The sequence below is a fragment of the Bufo bufo genome, chromosome 5, assembly GCF_905171765.1.
Source record: "Bufo bufo chromosome 5, aBufBuf1.1, whole genome shotgun sequence".
NCBI lineage: Eukaryota > Metazoa > Chordata > Amphibia > Anura > Bufonidae > Bufo > Bufo bufo.
The window spans coordinates 226,832,053-226,850,615 of NC_053393.1; the positions used below are offsets into that span (position 1 = coordinate 226,832,053).

An 18,563-nucleotide genomic window follows, 5' to 3' on the forward strand; every position below is an offset into this window, starting at 1 on the left:
CTCATGGGGCCATGGAGGCTGATCACTTACTTTTTGTTTGGCAGCGGTCGGCGTATGGCTCTAATTCCACCATCAGACTGTGACCCAGGGTGGTGGTGTCCGCAGTGGTGGGGTAACCGGCAGCTGCTGGGGCGACAAGCGCCCCTTTATAGGGCTGTAGGGCCATGTGCAGTGTTCAGTAAACCTCCGGCGCCTCCGCATGACGTCACGAGAGGTGTGCCCGTCACAAGGTCTTGTGACCTGAAGCTTCGCGATTGCGCATGCGCAGAGATCTCTCCATGCGTCTCATGGGGCCGGGGTGGAACGCACAGCTGTATTTCCGCATCACGTGACTGCCGCGATGCGCCCACATCACAGGCTATTATAACATTGCGGGGATCATGTGATCGGAGCGCAGCAGAACCAAGCTGTCCCCGGTGAGCAAACAGGAGCCGTGTCAGGCTACATATCAAGAACAGGTGGCGTCACCTTGGGACATTTAAAAAGATATGCACAACCGCTCCTCCGGTCTGCATAAAATAATAGCTTGGTTACCCCCCTCACTAGGGAATACTAACAGGAGGGGCTTTAATCCAATAAATTAGGAAAGTAACATTAAGAGAGGAACAGGGGGGAGCAAAACGCCACTCTTCGGTCTTGTAGGATCACAACCTCCCCATCCCTCATAAGTGAGGGGAACATGGCAGTATGTGTCCACTGTTCCCCTAATACGACCAGATATAGACACAGGGGTTAAATGACCAGGAAGAACTGATACCAGGAGTACGACTGGAAAAAATGGTATTTAAAGAAAGCAACTAAAATTTATTTGCTCATTTAGGCCATGAGGGGTGACCGTATTCAAGGTGAAGGTCCACCAGCACTCCCTCTGTAGGATAAGTCTATTCCAGTCTCCCCCTCGTGTAGGTTTGAGCACCCGTTCAATGGCCATGAAAGTGATGGCCGAGGTACGTCCGTCATGGGCTGTCTGTACATGGCGTGCTACGGGGGTGTCCTTGTTGTTGCGAATATCCCCAAGATGCTCCCCCATGCGTTTGCGTAACTCCCTAAACGTTTTTCCTATATAGCGGAGTCCACAAACGCATGTAACCAAGTATATCATGCCCACCGTACGGCAATTCATGAAACCCTTTATTTGGTAGACGGTGTTATTTGGTTCCCCAATGAAGGTCTTACCCTGTGAAAGGCTGCCGCAGAAACTAGTGTCCACATCTGTGGCAGCTCGTCACGGGTGTGTTCAGCCACGTCCGTGGCTTAACTGATGGGGCAAATTGGCTATGCACAAGTCTGTCCCGCAGATTATTGCCTCTTCGAAAGGTCAGTGAGACACTAGGGCTTAGCACATCCGAGAGGTCGGGGTCCATCAAGAGTGTCTTCCAGTGCCGTGACAAAATTCTCCTCACTTGAGAGGCCGCAGCATCAAATGTTCCTATCACCCGGACAGTACCTTGAGATTCCTTCTCCCTATTTGTTATAGGGTGGAGAAGTTCAGTCCGCGTGCACAGTTTAGTTTTTTCATACGCCAGTCTGAGGGTCCTGTCAGGATACCCTCTCTCCTGGAATCTCGCTCTCAGGTCCTTCGCCGGGCGTTTGAAATCACCAGACTCAGAACAGTTACGTTTCAATCTCAGGTACTGTCCGGTCGGAATTCCTCTCTTAAGAGGCACAGGGTGGCAACTGTCCCACCTAAGAAGGGAGTTGGTGGAGGTGGGTTTGCGATAGATGGAAGTACTAAGACCGCCCTTCCCGTCCCTGCAGATAACCACTTCCAGAAACGGGAGGCGGTCTTCAACGATCACCGAGGTGAACCTCAGGTTGAAACTGTTCATATTCAACTCAGAGATAAACCTCTCGAAGTCGCTCTCTGGTCCGCTCCACAGCACGAAGATATCGTCGATGTAGCGTGACCAGAGAGCGACCATGTCGGCGAACCATGGTGACGGTTCGGCAAACACCACAGACTCCTCCCACCAGCCCAGGAGCAGGTTAGCATACGATGGGGCACAAGAGCTACCCATCGCGGTGCCCCTGAGCTGGTGGTATATGCGTCCATCGAACAAGAAAAAGTTGCTCACCAGAATAAACCTCAGCAGTTCGAGAGTGAAGGTATTATGCTTCACAAATTGTTGACCCCTGGTCTTAAGAAAGTGGCTGCTCGCTTCCAGACCTCGCTCATGTGGAATGGAGGAGTATAAGGCCTCCACATCCACAGAGGCCAGAAACCAGTGTGGCTCAATGCAGATGTCCTCCAGCTTCCCCAGTAAGTCCCCCATGTCCCTAATATGAGACGGCAGAGATGACACAAACGGGCGTAGCACCTTGTCCACATAAATGCCACAGTTTTGGGACAGACTACCGACCCCTGAAATAATTGGGCGTCCCCTAATTGGGGTGGTCTCCTTGTGCACTTTCGGCAGGCAATAGAAGGTAGCCGTGACCGGGTGGAGTGGGTACAGGAACTCATATTCCTCACCACTAATGAGGGAGGCTTTTTTTGCTTTATCAAGAATGTGTCTCAGAGTCCCCTGTAGGCCGATGGTAGGGTTACTGGAGAGTACTTCATATCCCGTCCCATCCTCCAGGACAGAGAGACACATTCTGCGATAGGCCGGCATATCCATTACCACGATATTGCCCCCCTTGTCTGAGGGCTTGATGATAATGTCTTTATTCCTTTCAAGATCTGCAATTGCCATCCTCTCTTCCCTGCTACAGTTAAATCTTGGTGGGATATGATGTATGGTGGTCAGATCTGTGGTGACGTGTTGTAAAAACACATCCACACACGATACATCACCCACCGGGGGCATTCTAATGCTTTTATTTTTTAGGGACGTAAAGGGGCCTAGCCCTTCGGCATTAGGTAATGCCCGATCAAGGTTATAGAGAAGATGCACATCCTTTAAAATGTCTATGGGAACACCCAGTTCTCGGCTTTCCTTCCTATCCTTAAGCTTGTGGAATTTGTGCCACTTTAATCTTCGGGCAAAAAGGTGGAGGTCCCTCGTCCACCTGAAGATATCGAACAGCAGTTCCAACAGAGGCAGGGCAACACTCTCCAAAGCCTGGGACAGTCTCATGACACCCCGCCAACACCCTCACCCTGATGCATGGCCTAGTGTCACAAGGAGGGAAAATTTTTGAAAGATGGTGAAGGAGTACATAGCAGACTGTGTCAGCGTCCTCAATGATCCCTCAGTGTCTTACAACTACTGGGTGTCCAAGCTGGACACGTGGCACAAACTGGCGCTCTAAGCCTTGGAGGTGCTGGCCTGCCCTGTCGCCAGCGTTTTGTCTGAGCGGGTATTTAGTGCTGCTGGTGGCATTATAACAAATAACCATATCAAGTGAAAATGCTGACAGGTTGACTCTTATAAAAATGAACAAGGCCTGGATTGACCATGACTTCTCGACTCCACCAGCTCACCAGCAGGCCCTCACCTACAATCTTTTACTGGATCAGCTCACCAGCAGGCCCGCACATAAAATCTTTTACAGGGTCAGCTCACCTGAAGGCCCTCACATATAATGTTTTAAAGGGTCAGCTCACCAGCAGGCCCGCACCTCAAATCTTTTACAGGGTCAGCTCACCAGCAGGCCCTCACATATAGTTTTTTTACAGGGGCAGCCTCAGCAGCAGGCCTTCATCTACAATCTTTTACAGGGTCACCTTACCGGCAGGCCTGCACCTAAAATCTTTTACATGGTCTGCTCAACTGCAGGCCCGCACCTAAAATCTTTTACAGGGTCAGATCACCTGCAGGCCCTCACCTAATTATACCTAATAGGTAAATTGCGCGCATGCTGCCTTGCTTGGATGTGGTAGCCGTAGCTGTTTCTCAGGCTCTCTCTCCGGAATCGAACCATGATTCCCCCGTTACCCATGGTCTAGGCTGAAAATAACATCAAAAGTTGATACAGCAGACATCCGAATGGATCGTCGCCGTCACAGGGACGTGCAATCGTCCCTAGGTTAATTTGAGTCACCAAAGCGGCAGCAGGCCCTCGCCCATAAAGTTTTAGATGGTCAGATCAGCAGGCCCTTGCTCCAAATGTTTTTGAGGGTCACCAGCAGGCCATCAATCATCATTTTTCAAGAGTGTGTATGATGCCCTCCTTTATGTGTAACAAAGGATGTATTGGAGTGCCGCTTCCTTGTAATTTTTGGCAGCCCTTTCACTTAGTGCATAGGTTTTATGAGTGTAGGAGTCCCACTACATGAACAATTGTACCACGATATGAATGAGGCCCTCTTTTATGTGATATACAGGTTGTATCGGAGTGCCTCTTGCTTGTAATTTTTGGCAGCACTTGCACTTTATATACAAGTAAATATACAGGAAAGAATGTTTCCAAAATTTTTCCTCAAAAATTATTTCTTAGTTTTTGTGCGTATTATTGTCAGTCTGTAAAAGTGGCGTACTATTCGGACAACATCATTCCCAGCAGCAACCTGCGAGTACAAGATGCATCCAGACATCCTCCCCATGCTGTTCCAGAACCATTTTGGTGGTGTTTCCATCAATTTCTGACATTTTCCTATGAACCAGGCACCCTCCCCTTTTCAGAGTAGGGGGTACCTGTTTTAATGCTCGGGTTCTCCCATTGACTTCCATTATACTCGGGTGCTCGGCCCGAGCCCCCGAGCACTACGGTGCTCGATCAACACTACTGAAAACGCATAGCTCTGATGGAAGGCTCAAACCTCAGACCCCTATGCAAACGTTTCCTTGGAACATCAGGAAACTTCCTAAATGTATGAGAAAAATGTGATGTGAACCCAGCCTAAGGCACCCACTAAGAAACCTCTAGGTGTAATGGCAATGCCCCCATTGCCCCTAGAGGCTCATTTGCATATATTAATACATCACTGTTCTCAGCAATGTGGACACATATGAACATGGGACCAACACAGATGCCTTCAGCTGCCAAGTGCACATTTAACAGGTCAGCCAGTTTCATAGGTACAAATCTGCTGACAGATGCCCTTTATAAATCCCTAGCTGTATGCTGGTAGGGTATATACCGTATAAAAGCCTACTTTAAGTGATCTAAAGATACAAAGCACCACATAACACAAGGTAATTTTCAGCATGTGACTGTAAAAATGTTAGGCATTGGGATAACATTAATTTAAAGGGAATCTATCACTATCTTTATGCTGCTTTTCTGAGGACAGCATGAAATAGTGAAAAACACTGGTTTTAGAATTTTTTTCTGCTATGAGTGTTTGTCCTGTGGTTTTGCAGAAGTTCACACTGTAATTTGCCAAGTATTCAAGATCTGAGAGTGAGCCCCACCCCACCTTCTAGTCGCCGACGGACACCTTTCTCCCTAGGTACAGTAAAAGGGAGAATGCTATCAAGTAGCGGCGGCAGGGCAGTACCAAGACTCCTTCTAGAACGAATAATGTGTCATTTTCTCTGAAACAAAAGGACATGCTTAAAGCAGGGCACTGCTTTTCTGGCACTACCTTATGGATAAAAGTGGAGCGGAGTCCCGTTTAAAAAAAAATACTTTTCAGAACATTTTTTCAACAGTGAATAAAAATTGTACCTTACTTTATCAAATAGGAGCTACACAGTTTTCCTCTCACAAGATCAAACGTTTCATACAGCACACTACATTCTACATGTCTGCAACCACTTATCACATTTATCCTGGGCATATATCTCCCAGGCAATGTAAATAACTTCACAGGCAAAGCTCTATGTGTGTTTAGTATTTGTACCACTGACCCTTCCTATGAAGCCTTTCTTTAATCAAAGATGAAAGCCTTCAATCCGTTTCTACACACTTATTTTAAGATCCACTTCATGGATTCCCCTGACGCTGCCACTGCACGTTTCAGCTTTGATAAAATTGTAACTAGGATGTAGCCTTCTGAGACGTGCCCATAACCTATGATGCATGAGGAGCCTGGGAGTGTTTACATGCATAGGTTTTATGATTAATGTATAATTATACATTAAAGGGGTTGTATTTTCAGGATAGGCCATCACTAGCTGATAGCTGTTCAGGTGTAGCTCCATTGCTGAAAAATCGGCATTGGAAATTCACAGCACTTTAAACCAGATAGTGAACATTGCTCGTCACTGCAGCACTGCTCCCATTAAAGTCAAAAGGAACGGCACGGAAGTGACAGCACGATGGAGCTTTGTAGTTCCAGAGCCGACTTCCAGTGACAGAGCTACATCCGAACAGCTGATTGGGGGGGATGTGGGGTGACGACCCGCGATGACAGGACTGGCCATAGAGCTGGGAGTTTTCCAATGTCTAGTGGGCCACCTGACCCACCAATGCCCTCCTCACTGCCTTGATTGTGCTTTTAATACTAAAAGTACTACTAGTTTCGGGGTTGCCATATGTACAAATCAGAATTCAGAATCTGATACGATCTGATGTACAAGGACCATGGCCCTGGAAGGTAGGTCTATTATAGTGTTAACTTAAGGGTCCATTCACACGTCCGTTGTTTCTTTCCTGATCTGTTCCGTTTTTTGCGGAACAGACCTGGACCAGTTCTGTACCCATTCATTTTCAATGAAAAATGAATGGGTACAGAACTGGTCCAGATCTGTTCCGCAAAAAACGGAACAGATCAGGAAAGAAACAACGGACGTGTGAATGGACCCTTATACTGTAAAGACCTGGAATGGAACAGAAGCCTAAAGCCACAGGCTAAGGACTTGTCACTCCCAGAAACGTCAGATGACCTTATCCTTATCACCATCATGACACTGGCAAACGTCAGGACTTTACCGATGGCATCACAGTGACACCCCTTAACATACAGGAAGGTGCTGCGGCCTAGTCCACAGCAATTGTCAGTGTACCGTGACTGTCCTGCTGAGTCCAGGCTGCTGAGTCGGGCCTTCACCTCATCCACCTGCCTGTTTGCCTCAGTGACTGTTACTGGCTGCCGACAGCCGCTGCCTGCCTAAACTGCCTGTGCACTGTGGTATTTGGTTTTGCTGAGGTGGTATTTTGTGCTAAAGTGTGGTTATCTGGTTCTGTCATGACATTATATTGTTCTGATGGGGCTGTATTTTGTGCTACGCTATGGTATTTCTGGCCCTGCCTACTTGTGTTGGCCCTGCCTATTTGTATTGGCCCCACCTTCTTTTAATCTAGACGCAGCTATAATATGGAGCCTTTTTTCCAGCGCCATTAAAAGTTCCCAGTCTGTTCCTGCCTAAGATCAGCTAGTGATGGCCTATAAGACATAGGCCCGGACAACCCCTATAATTTTTTTTATAGTACGTATACAGATAGATAGATAGATAGATAGATAGATAGACAGACAGACAGACAGACAGACAGATAGATAGATAGATAGATAGATAGATAGATAGATAGATAGATAGATATTGGATAGATAGATAGATAGATAGATAGATAGATATTGGATAGATAGATAGATAGATAGATAGATAGATAGATAGATAAACAGATAGAGGTCATTATACAAGGAAAGAAAATATAAGCTTTGACAATTACCTGCTGGACCCTGTCTTATCTATACACAGAGGTGATATCATTACAAGCAGGATTAGAATGACAGATAATGAGGTAACTGCAGTAAAGTGATCTGTACCAACAAAGAAGTGGTGCTTACTATTGCCAGAGCGAAAACTGCAGGATTTTTTACGCTTTTTTAATTAAATGTAAATATTGACTTGGAAAATTAAAGATATCTTCAAAATTATTTTAAAACATGTTAAACATAAAAATGTGATTTAAACAATAGGTAATTTTCTGATGACACATTTTCTTTAACACCACCTATTTTTTTCCAAGCTATTCTGCTGATTTGTTCTGTGAAAATATTGGTGTGAGCTAAACTGGGTTGTGCATTCTATTAGGGTTTCATTGGTTTCCAGCTGTAGATGGAGGTGAGTCATACTGAAATTGATGCATGTAGTAGGGCCATGATCAAGGACTGTAGTCACAGAAGAGCCAATAGAAAACGAATGAAATAGAACAAGTCAAGAGCAAGGACTAGAAGATAGACATTCAGACAGAATGAAAGAAAAATCAAAGAAAAATACTCAAGAACCAGGAGTCACAGAAGAAAGTTAGCATCAGGATACATGCTGAAGCTCAGGAAAAGGATGCCTAGGCTAAGCGGTTTGAAATATCTCACCAATTCGTCAGTTGCCATTGAAGTGCAATGTGAATGCGGTTTGCAGGCAGTGCTGGAATAGGCTACTTTCACACTTGCGTTCGGGGTTCCGCTTGTGAGTTCCGTTTGAAAGCTCTCACAAGCGGCCCCGAACGGATCCGTACAGCCCCAAGGCATTCTGAGTGGATGCGGATCCGCTCAGAATGCATCAGTTTGGCTCCGTTTGGCCTCCGTTCCGCTCAGCAGGCGGACACCCGAACGCAGCTTGCAGCGTTTTGGTGTCCGCCTGGCCGTGCGGAGCCAAACGGATCCGTCCAGACTTACAATGCAAGTCAATGGGGACGGATCCGTTTGACGTTGACACAATATGGTGCAATTGCAAACGGATCCGTCCCCCATTGACTTTCAATGTAAAGTCAGGAGTCCCTATTAATATACCATCAGATCAGAGTTTTCTCCAATCCGATGGTATATTTTAACTTGAAGCGTCCCCATCACCATGGGAGCGCCTCTATGTTAGAATATACCATCGGATTTGAGTTAGATTGTGAAACTCAGATCCGACAGTATATTCTAACACAGAGGCGTTCCCAAAGTTAGAATATACTGAGAACTGTGTAATAACTGCCCCCTGCTGCCTGGCAGCACCCGATCTCTTACAGGGGGCTGTGATCCGCACAATTAACCTCTCAGGTGCAGCACCTGAGGGGTTAATTGTGCGTATCATAGCCCCCTGTAAGAGATCAGGTGCTGCCAGGCAGCAGGGGCCAGACCCTCCTCTCCCTCCCCCCCTGTATTTAACTCATTGGTGGCCAGTGCGGCCCCCCTCCCTCCCCTGTATTTAACTCATTGGTGGCCAGTGCGGCCCCCCTCCCTCCCCTGTATTTAACTCATTGGTGGCCAGTGCGGCCCCCCTCCCTCCCCTGTATTTAACTCATTGGTAGCCAGTGCGGCCCCCCTCCCCTGTATTTAACTCATTGGTGGCCAGTGCAGCCCCCCTCCCTCCCCTGTATTTAACTCATTGGTGGCCAGTGCGGCCCCGCTCCCTCCCCTGTATTTAACTCATTGGTGGCCAGTGCGGCCTCCCCTCTCCCCCCCCTAATTAAAATGACCGACCCCCCATCATTGGTGGCAGCGGAGAGTTCCGATCGGAGTCCCAGTTTAATCACTGGGGCTCGGATCGGTTACCATGGCAGCCAAGACGCTATTGCAGTCCTGGCTGCCATGGTTACTTAGAAATTTTAGAAGCATTATACTTACCTGCGGTAAGTATAATGCTTCTAAAATGTCTATGTAACCATGGCAGCCAGGACTGCAATAGTGTCTTGGCTGCCATGGTAACCGATCGGAGCCCCAGCGATTAAGGCTACTTTCACACTTGCGTTCGGAGCGGATCAGTCTGGTGTCTGCACAGACGGATCCGCTCCTATAATGCAAACGCTTGCATCCGTTCAGAACGGATCCGTCTTCATAACTTGTTTTTTCAGATCTGATTTTTCACTTCGTGAAAACTCAGATCCGACAGTATATTCTAACACAGAGGGGTTCCCATGGAGATGGGGACGCTTCAAGTTAGAATATACTAAAAAAACTGTGTACATGACTGCTGCCTGGCAGCACCCGATCTCTTACAGGGGGCTGTGATCCGCACAATTAACCCCTCAGGTGCCGCACCTGAGGGGTTAATTGTGTGTACCATAGCCCCCTGTAAGAGATCAGGTGCTGCCAGGCAGCAGGGGCCAGACCCTCCCCTCCCTCCCCCCCCTGTATTTAACTCATTGGTGGCCAGTGCGGCCCCCCTCCCTCCCCTGTATTTAACTCATTGGTGGCCAGTGTGGCCCCCCTCCCTCCCTCCCTCCCTCCCCCCCTCCCCTGTATTTAACTCATTGGTGGCCAGTGCGGCCCCCACTCCCTCCCCTGTATTTAACTCATTGGTGGCCAGTGCGGCCTCCCCTCTGCCCTCTCCCCCCTCTAATTAAAATGACCGACCCCCCATCATTGGTGGCAGCGGAGAGTTCCGATCGGAGTCCCAGTAGTTGGTCATAAATGACAGATTATCTAATGATATCATCATGGTATGAGCTGGCACCATAAGACCATGAAGAGGTAACAAACAAAACATGTCCTGGGGACTCTACACTCTAGGGAAAAGAATGGCATAGGACAAACAAGTTACAGCATGGGGCAGTCCATATAAAATATTAGCTGATGCCACATTTACCCGGGCACTTCCAACCTGTGTTGGAGGGGCTGTGGAGGGAGAGGATCCCTCCTCCACATCCTTTGGTCAAGTCCCAAGCTCCAAAATATATGGAAATCTAGCTTTACTCTCCTTTCCTCTATCACTGGGATCCGGCCTAGTCCATCCCCAGAATTGGCTTTATTATTTCACGATATTGCAAACTTCCCGGTTAAGACAATGCAAGCCTCTTGCAAAATAAATAAAAAGACTATGGGGGAGATTTATCATACTGGTGTCAAGGAAAATTGGCAAGGTTGTTGATAGCATCGAATCAGATTTCAACTTTCATTTTCAAGAGGAGCTCTGAAAAATGAAAGGTAGAATCTTATTGTTTGCTATAGGCCACTAAGCCAGGTCTACTTTACACTAGCTTGATAAATCTTACCCTATATACACTACTCACAAATAGTTAGTGATATTTTGTTTGGTTTGTGGGTGAAATTTCAAGATGAAACTTAAATGCACTCTAACCTTTATAAGTGAGCTTAATGTGACCTTCTCTAAACTTTTGAATGCACTTGTCCAACTGTTCAGTGTTTAAGTAATTTTTGCACAACTTGCTGTTCTCAAACAAGGAGCTAAATGGCGAAATTCACAACAGGTGTTTGATCCATGAATCGCCCAATATATTTTGTGGTTCAATTAGAATTGGTATTTAAACAGTCCTTCTCATCATGCTGTTCATATAATGACATCATGAGACCAAGACGACACCTAACGATTGATCAACAGTACCTCGCCATTGTAAGGCTTCAAGCAGGATGTTCTCAGATGGAAGTGGCTACTGAGCTTAGAGGTTTACAGAGTGTCATCAGCAGGTTGCAACAGAGATACAAAGAGACTGGAAGAGTCACAGAAAGGCATAAAAGTGGACGTCCTTTGGCCACATCCCACACTGATGACCAATTCATTGTGAACAATGCCCTGTGGAACCAAATGATAAATGCCACACAACTCCAGGCACATTTAAGGGAGGTGAGAGGCAGCAGAGTGTCACATCAGACCATTCAAAACCGTTTACATCGGTGTGTTCTGCATGCTAGACGACCTACAAGGGTACCTGACCACAGGTGTCATCGTCTTGCATGGGCCATGGAGCATCTACGCTGGACAAGGGACCAGTGGGCCTCAGTGCTGATTACTGATGAAAGTCGATTCACGATGAGCAGAAATAATGTCCGCCAACGATGTTGGAGTTCGTTAAGGAGAGTGCTATACATCAGCCACTGTTTGCCTTTGGTGGTGGTGTTGGTGTTACATTGTGGGCAGGTGTGATTAGTCAATACAGAATTGCCCTACACTTTGTGAATGGTACAGTGACAAGCCCATACTATTTGAATAACATCATGAATCCAGTCATTGTGCCTCTGCATGAACACAGGCCTAATTTCATATTCATGGACAACAATGTGCCAGCTCTTCGAGGTCACATCATTTGGCAATGGCTGCCAGAGACTGGGGTACCTCAAATGGAGGGGCCTGCACTTTCTCCATACCTGAATCCCATTGAAAATCTATTGGATCAGCTGAGTTGCCGTGCAGAGGCTCATAACTCTATATATACCCCTGAACCTCAATGACCTGAGGGCCACCCTTCAAGAAGAGTGGGATGCCATGCTTCAGCAGATAATAAGTCGACTTGTGAAAAGCATGAGATGTCATTGTCAGGCTGTAATTGATGCTCAAGGCCACATGACAAGTTATTGAGACAGTAACATTTTTTGTGGGGTCATACCCACAACTGTTGTTGGCTTTTGTTTCAATAAATTGTTTGAGATGAGGAAATCACCATTACATGCTTCTACTTAAATGCCCTACTTCATAATATAATATCACCGTAGCGTGAACTTTTTATGTTTTCCATAAATTTAAACCAAATGTCAAATATCCCTAACTTTATGTGAGTAATGTATTTCTATATAAAGTTTTCTACTACATATTTAGGATTAAATATGCTTTCTTGTCTTATACAATACAGATAAATTTAAATAATCTCAATTAGAAACTTCAAAGAAATAAAATTTCAACAACAATTCAAGAAAATATACTGCGTTTCCATCGAACTATAAGGATGAATTACCACTATGGAATCCGCTGTGTATCAGGTGGGTCATGTAAACGACCCAGCAATCCAGCAATGCTCAGTTTTGCCAAGAATAATAATAATTAACCCGTCATAAAACATTTACCCCAATCACTTCTGTTTTTACAACTTATAATGTTTAAGAAAGTGAATTAAAAGAGAAGCATACGGGCTTGGTGTTGCATGGAACACATGCATGACATCACCATAACACTTACCCTGCAAACAGTAGAGAACTGTTGATCGTTGCCTGCCCCAATTACAAGGTAACCATCCTTTGCTTTAAATGACTGAAAAAAAAACACATAAGGTCAGCACAGAAAGTGCATTCAAAATGTTTCATGCTATGAAAAATGTTTAGTTTGCAACGTATATTTCAATTATCACACAAAAAACTATCCATCTGTTAGTGGCTTACTACAAAACTCTGCTCAACAATGATGATCCAGGGTTCAGATAAGGTTGTGCTTTGAGATTAACCTCCAAGACTGGGTGAAATGCAGTTACAATGACATAACAGTATCTTTATGTGTGGTTTACAGGCACATAATGCTGCACATTCAGTAAAATAAGGTGAGGTTTTCATTTCTGCAGAGCTCACAAAAATAGAACAGTTTGAGTTAGTAGAAACATTTTGAAATGGAAGAAATATACATAACACAATAAGTTAAAACAATGTGAAATAAAGACATTCCTAAATACGCAGGACTTACATGTTTACTACTAAAGTATTTTATTTAGGTCAAAATGCATTTCAATGCACTCATTCAAAAAATATGCTTTTAAAATCCCTGCTAGTTACAGATGTATCCTTCCTTACTTTTACTCTTGGCAGGGCATGTCCTTATGCAAGTAGTTGCTACAAAAGACCTGTCAGAAGAGGTTACAGGTTCTCCCAGAATTAGAGCTAAGAGTACTATGACACTGGCGTTAAAGTTTTCCAGTATTGAGTTCCGTCACAGGGGCTTCAGTTTTATCCTAATGCATTCTAAATGGAGAGCAATCCGTTCAGTATGCATCAGGATGTCTTCAGTTCAGTCCCTCTTACGGTATTTGGCCGGAGAAAATACCTCAGCATGCTGCGGTATTTTGTCCAGCCAAAATTCCGGAACACATTCATTTCCATTGAAATGTATTAATACCGGATCTGGTACCAAGTGTTTCGGAAAACCGGATCCGGTTTCCCAGTCTGTGCATGCGCAGACCTTTGAATCTGAAAAAAAAAAAATACTGGATCCGTTTTTCCGGAAGACACCAGAGAGACGGATCCGGCAATTCAATGCATTTGTCAGACGGAACCGCATCCGGAAACAAATGCTATCCGTTTGTATACGGATTTCCAGATCCGGCAGGCAGTTCCGGCGACAGAACTGCCTGCTGGAATCCTCTAACGCAAGTGTGAAAGTACCCTAAGTTAAGGGAAACACATCTGTATGATTTTTTTTTTTTACTTTAAAAATAATAAAAAGTAACGTCACCTAAATACATACACCCCTCAATAAACACCCAATACCCAAATACCCCACATCCCTCAATTTTTTTTCTATTAAATACTATTTTATTAATGAATTAATTCAAATAGGATGTATGCCTACTTGATGCTCTCCTAGCAACTTGTCATAAAGGTAGAGGGTATCGCCTCCAAAAACTTCTTTGAGGAAGAATCTAACCAAACCACACTGGGGACACAGATAAATGTAATACTTTTCCCAGTGTTTTCCATTTGTTAACCAATTTATTTTATTTTTAAATGTATACAACTACTTTTCTAATAATGGTGCATGCATGTAGTTCCAATTTAGGGACAAATAGACCCTGTCTAGGAATTCCCTTAAACTGTGCAGGACCATCCATATATGGGACCCATTCATTTCTATGGGGCTGTGCACATGAGTGGTGATTTTCACGCATCACTTGTGCGTTTGCGTGAAAATCGCAGCATGCTCTATATTGTGTGTTTTTCACGCAACGCAGGCCCCATAGAAGTGAATGGGACTGGGTGAAAATCGCAAGCATCCGCAAGCAAGTGAGGATGCGATGCGATTTTCACGCATGGTTGCTAGAATGAAAGTCTATTCACTGTATTATTTTCCCTTATAACATGGTTATAAGGGAAAATAATAGCATTCTTTAATACAGAATGCTTAGTAGAAGGTCAATTGAGGGTTAAAAAATAAATAAAAATTAACTCACCTTCTCCAATTGATTGCGTAGCTGCCGGTCTCCTGTTCTTTCTTCAGGACCTGTCAAAGGACCTGTGGTGACATCGCTGTGCTCATCACATGATACATCACATGATCCATCACCATGGTGATGGACCATGTGATGAGCTCAGTGATGTATATATGGATGTTTTTTTTAACCCTCAATTGACCTTCTACTAAGCATTCTATATTAAAGAATGCTAATATTTTCCCTTATAACCATGTTATAAGGGAAAATAATAAAATTTACGGAATACTGAACCAAAACCCGAACTTGTGAAGAAGTCTGGGTTCGGGTCTGGGTACCAAACATGCAGATTTTTCTCACTCGCGTGCAAAACGCATTAAAACGCTTTACACTCGCGGGGAAAAATTGTGCTTGTTCCCGCAACGCACCCGCATGTTTTCCAGCAATGCCCGTGTGAAACCAGCCTAAAGGCAAGAAAATTAGTTAGGTTGGTAGATAGGAAAATTAGTTTGGTTGGGGTTTTTCGTTTAGGCAGTTTTGATACATGTTATGTTTTATAGGTGACAAAGCTACTGTACAAGTTTGGTAAACTAAGGCTACTTTCACACTAGCGTTTTGGCTTTCCATTTGTGAGATCTGTTCAGGGCTGTCAAAAGGAGGTCCAAAATGGATCAGTTTTGCCCTAATGAATTCGGAATGAAAAAGGATCCGCTCAGAATGCATCAGTTTGCCTCAATTCAGTCACCATTCCACTCTGGAGATGAACACCAAAACGCTGCCTGCAGCGTTTCGCTGTCCGCCTGACGAAGCGGAGCCAAACGGATCCATCCTGGCACACAATGTAAGTCAATGGGGATAGATCTGTCTTCTCTGACACAATCTGGCTCAATAAAAAACGGATCCGTCCCCTATTGACTTTCAATGGTGTTCAAGACGGGTCCATCATGGCTGTATAAGACATAATACAACCGGATCCGTTCATGACGGATGCATGCGGTATTATTGTAATGGAAACGTTTTTGCAGATCCATGACGGATCCGCAAAAAACGCTAGTGTGAAAGTAGCCTAAGATGTCACTTATGAATTTCTAGCAATCATGGAAAACAACCATATTAGACAACAGATGATGGCATGTAGATGAGTACATGTAGATGAATTTAATTTTTTTTCTTTGTAGAGATGTTCTTTAACCCCTTCTTTAAGCCCCCAGCCTAATTTTGCACATCTGATGTGTCACTTTATGTGGTAACTTTGGAATGCTTTTTACTGTGTTACTTTATTTTGGAATAATTTTGCAAATGTTTAATCAAATAATAAATTGGGCTGGCTCACAGTATATTTGCATCCACATTAGTTTATTAAATCAGTAATAAAAAGAAAAAAAAATAATAAAAAAAAATAAATACATTTAAAAAAAAAAAAAAATCTTTTAAAATGCTTGATTAATGCATAACCTTGTTCCTTGTTAATATACACAGATTGCAGAGCTCTCATGCATATCAATAAAACTAGAGTACTCCAATAAAAATGCACCCTTTTTTGAGAGCAAAGGGCGCTTTTTTATTAGAGTACTCCAGTTTTATTGATATGTATGAGAGTTCTGCAATCTGTGCGTATTAACAAGGAACAAGGTAATGCATTAATCAAGCATTTTAAAAGAGTTAAAAAATATATATATTTAAATGTAAAAAAAATATAATAATTAATGTAATTTTTATTTTATTTATTTACTATTGATTTAATAAACTAATGTGGATGCAAATATACTGTGAGCCAGCCCAATTTGTTATTTGATTAAATTTTGTTCATCTGGTATCTGAAAGGCTGGGCTCCAGTAGAATGCTGGTGTAGCTTCTCTTGAATTTTATAAAAAGCTTAGAATTTAGAAGCAATTGTTCAAATTTTCAAGGAAATTTTCCCAAACCAACTTTTTTTAAGGACTAATTCAGATCTGAAGTGACTTTGAGGGGCTTACGTAATAGAAACCATCCATAAATGACCCTATTTTAGCCACTACCCCCCTTAAATTATTCAAAATTGATATTAGAAATGTTGTTAACCCTTTAGGTGTTCCACAGGAATTGAAAAAAAATGGAGGTGACATTTTAAAATCTAAAAAAAAAAAAAAATTTGCAGAATTTCCAATTTTATCTATTTTTTTCTGTAACAGTCAGGATTACTAATAAAAAAAACTCAATAAGTATTACCCTGAATCTGCAGTTTACAGAAACACCCCATATTTGGTTGTAAAGTGCTGTATGGGCATACTGCAGGGTTCAGAAGGGAAGGAGTGCCATATGGCTTTTGGAGGGCAGAATTTGCTGAAATGGCGCCATGTCACAGAGATCCGAAATCCCCAAAAAGTTACCCCATTTTGCAATCTACACCCTTCAAGGAATTTTTAGATGGGTGTAATGAGCATTTCAATCCCACAGGTGTTTTCCAGAAATGAAAGTGTAGTGGATGTTGAAAAGTGAATATGTAAGTTGTGTGGGGTATATCAGAGTGTAATAAGGTGATAAAATTACAGGGTACATAAAGAATTAAATTAATATGATGAGTGCGTACACTTTGAAGCAATACTTTATGCAGAGGCCAGGTTTTCAAGGGTAGGTTACACAGTAATAAATGGCGTCCTTTTGTATCACCCTTTTGGAACACATTCTGCACCTTTTTTTGGGGTCCACCCCTTCTTTGCAGTTTGGGGGAATTGACCAGGGAAATGTTGCCCTGGTACCATAGGGGCACCATAACTTCCAGAAGTACTGGGACACTCCCCTTCCTGGTTTTGAAAAATTAGGGCCTTGATCACCACCTCTTGAAACTGAAGGAATCTTCCTGTCTGACATGCAGATTGAAATAACACATAAGCATTATACATGGCTGTTTGTACAATGTCAGCTTTTTGTACCAAATCTTAGTTTTCCGTATGGCACTGTATGGCTTCAGCACTTGCTCTAAAAGATCAACTCCATCCAATGAACCTATTGTAATCCAGGATGCAGGCTAGCTTGGGAGTAGTGGTACCCACAAATTCCAGACAAAACTGTAAAATATATAAAATGTATCTATGTACTTTGACAATTATTAAAATAGGGATAACAAATATGTCTCCTTGAACTCGCAGATTTTTTTTTCCATGGACTACTGCATGTCATTATAAAAAATAAAGTCTTCTCCTTTTATTACTTTTTAAAACCCTATAGTACACAGTAAGATACATACATGTTACTATCTCTAGGCATGAGAACGCTACACGTGGAAGTGGAATTTTCCAAGAGCTGTGCTTAGTTCAGTAGTAGATCTCAGAAAATAAACAGTCCATGCTATCACTTTGCTTTCCTTGGCAAAATCATCTTTTTGGAGCCCAAGTACAGGAACAGGTCTTACCATCAAGACACAGTGGTAATTCTTTAATTTTTGTGGTTTCTGTTATGTCTGGGAAAACAGGTCATTCCAAATGGTGTTGTAAATTTAAAAGACCAAAAAGGATTATGTCATATTTGCCAAACAAAGCTGCCTCGTGATAAATGCAGGGGTTTCTGCTTACCACGTAGCTCTGCACAAGGGTCTTTGATGGCTATTTTAAGGTTTCATTTAAAAAAAAAAGTGATTCAGGACTGCTGATAAAGCAGAAACATCTCAAACATCATTAGCAACACATTTATCATTTAAACCTAAAAGCCGAAGCTATGATTTCATATGCTATTTGAAGGCGCTCACACAAAACACATGTTACTACAATGTACTTTCAAGCTACACAAAAGGCCATCTATGTTCAGCCCACACACAACTTTTGGAGATTTTGTTTTGATAAACCCAACTATTCTATCTTATCTCGATTTGTGGTAATCTTCAAAAAACGGAGGCTGACTAGAAGGTCCTTTCTGTTCTTTTATCTTCCAAAAACTTGATTTGAATAATAAATTTGGTTTATAAG

The 18,563-nt window shown here is 43.3% G+C and overlaps 1 protein-coding gene across 2 annotated transcripts in view; it reads right to left on the bottom strand.

Annotated features, from left to right (window-relative positions):
• Nucleotides 1–18,563, bottom strand: part of SUGCT (succinyl-CoA:glutarate-CoA transferase) — a 1,029,682-nt gene that overhangs the window by 575,470 nt on the left and 435,649 nt on the right. For both annotated transcript variants that reach the window (XM_040432683.1, XM_040432681.1), the window contains exon 10: nt 12,669–12,740. In XM_040432683.1, the coding sequence (XP_040288617.1) occupies nt 12,669–12,740 (72 nt within the window). The remainder of the gene's footprint in view (nt 1–12,668; nt 12,741–18,563) is intronic.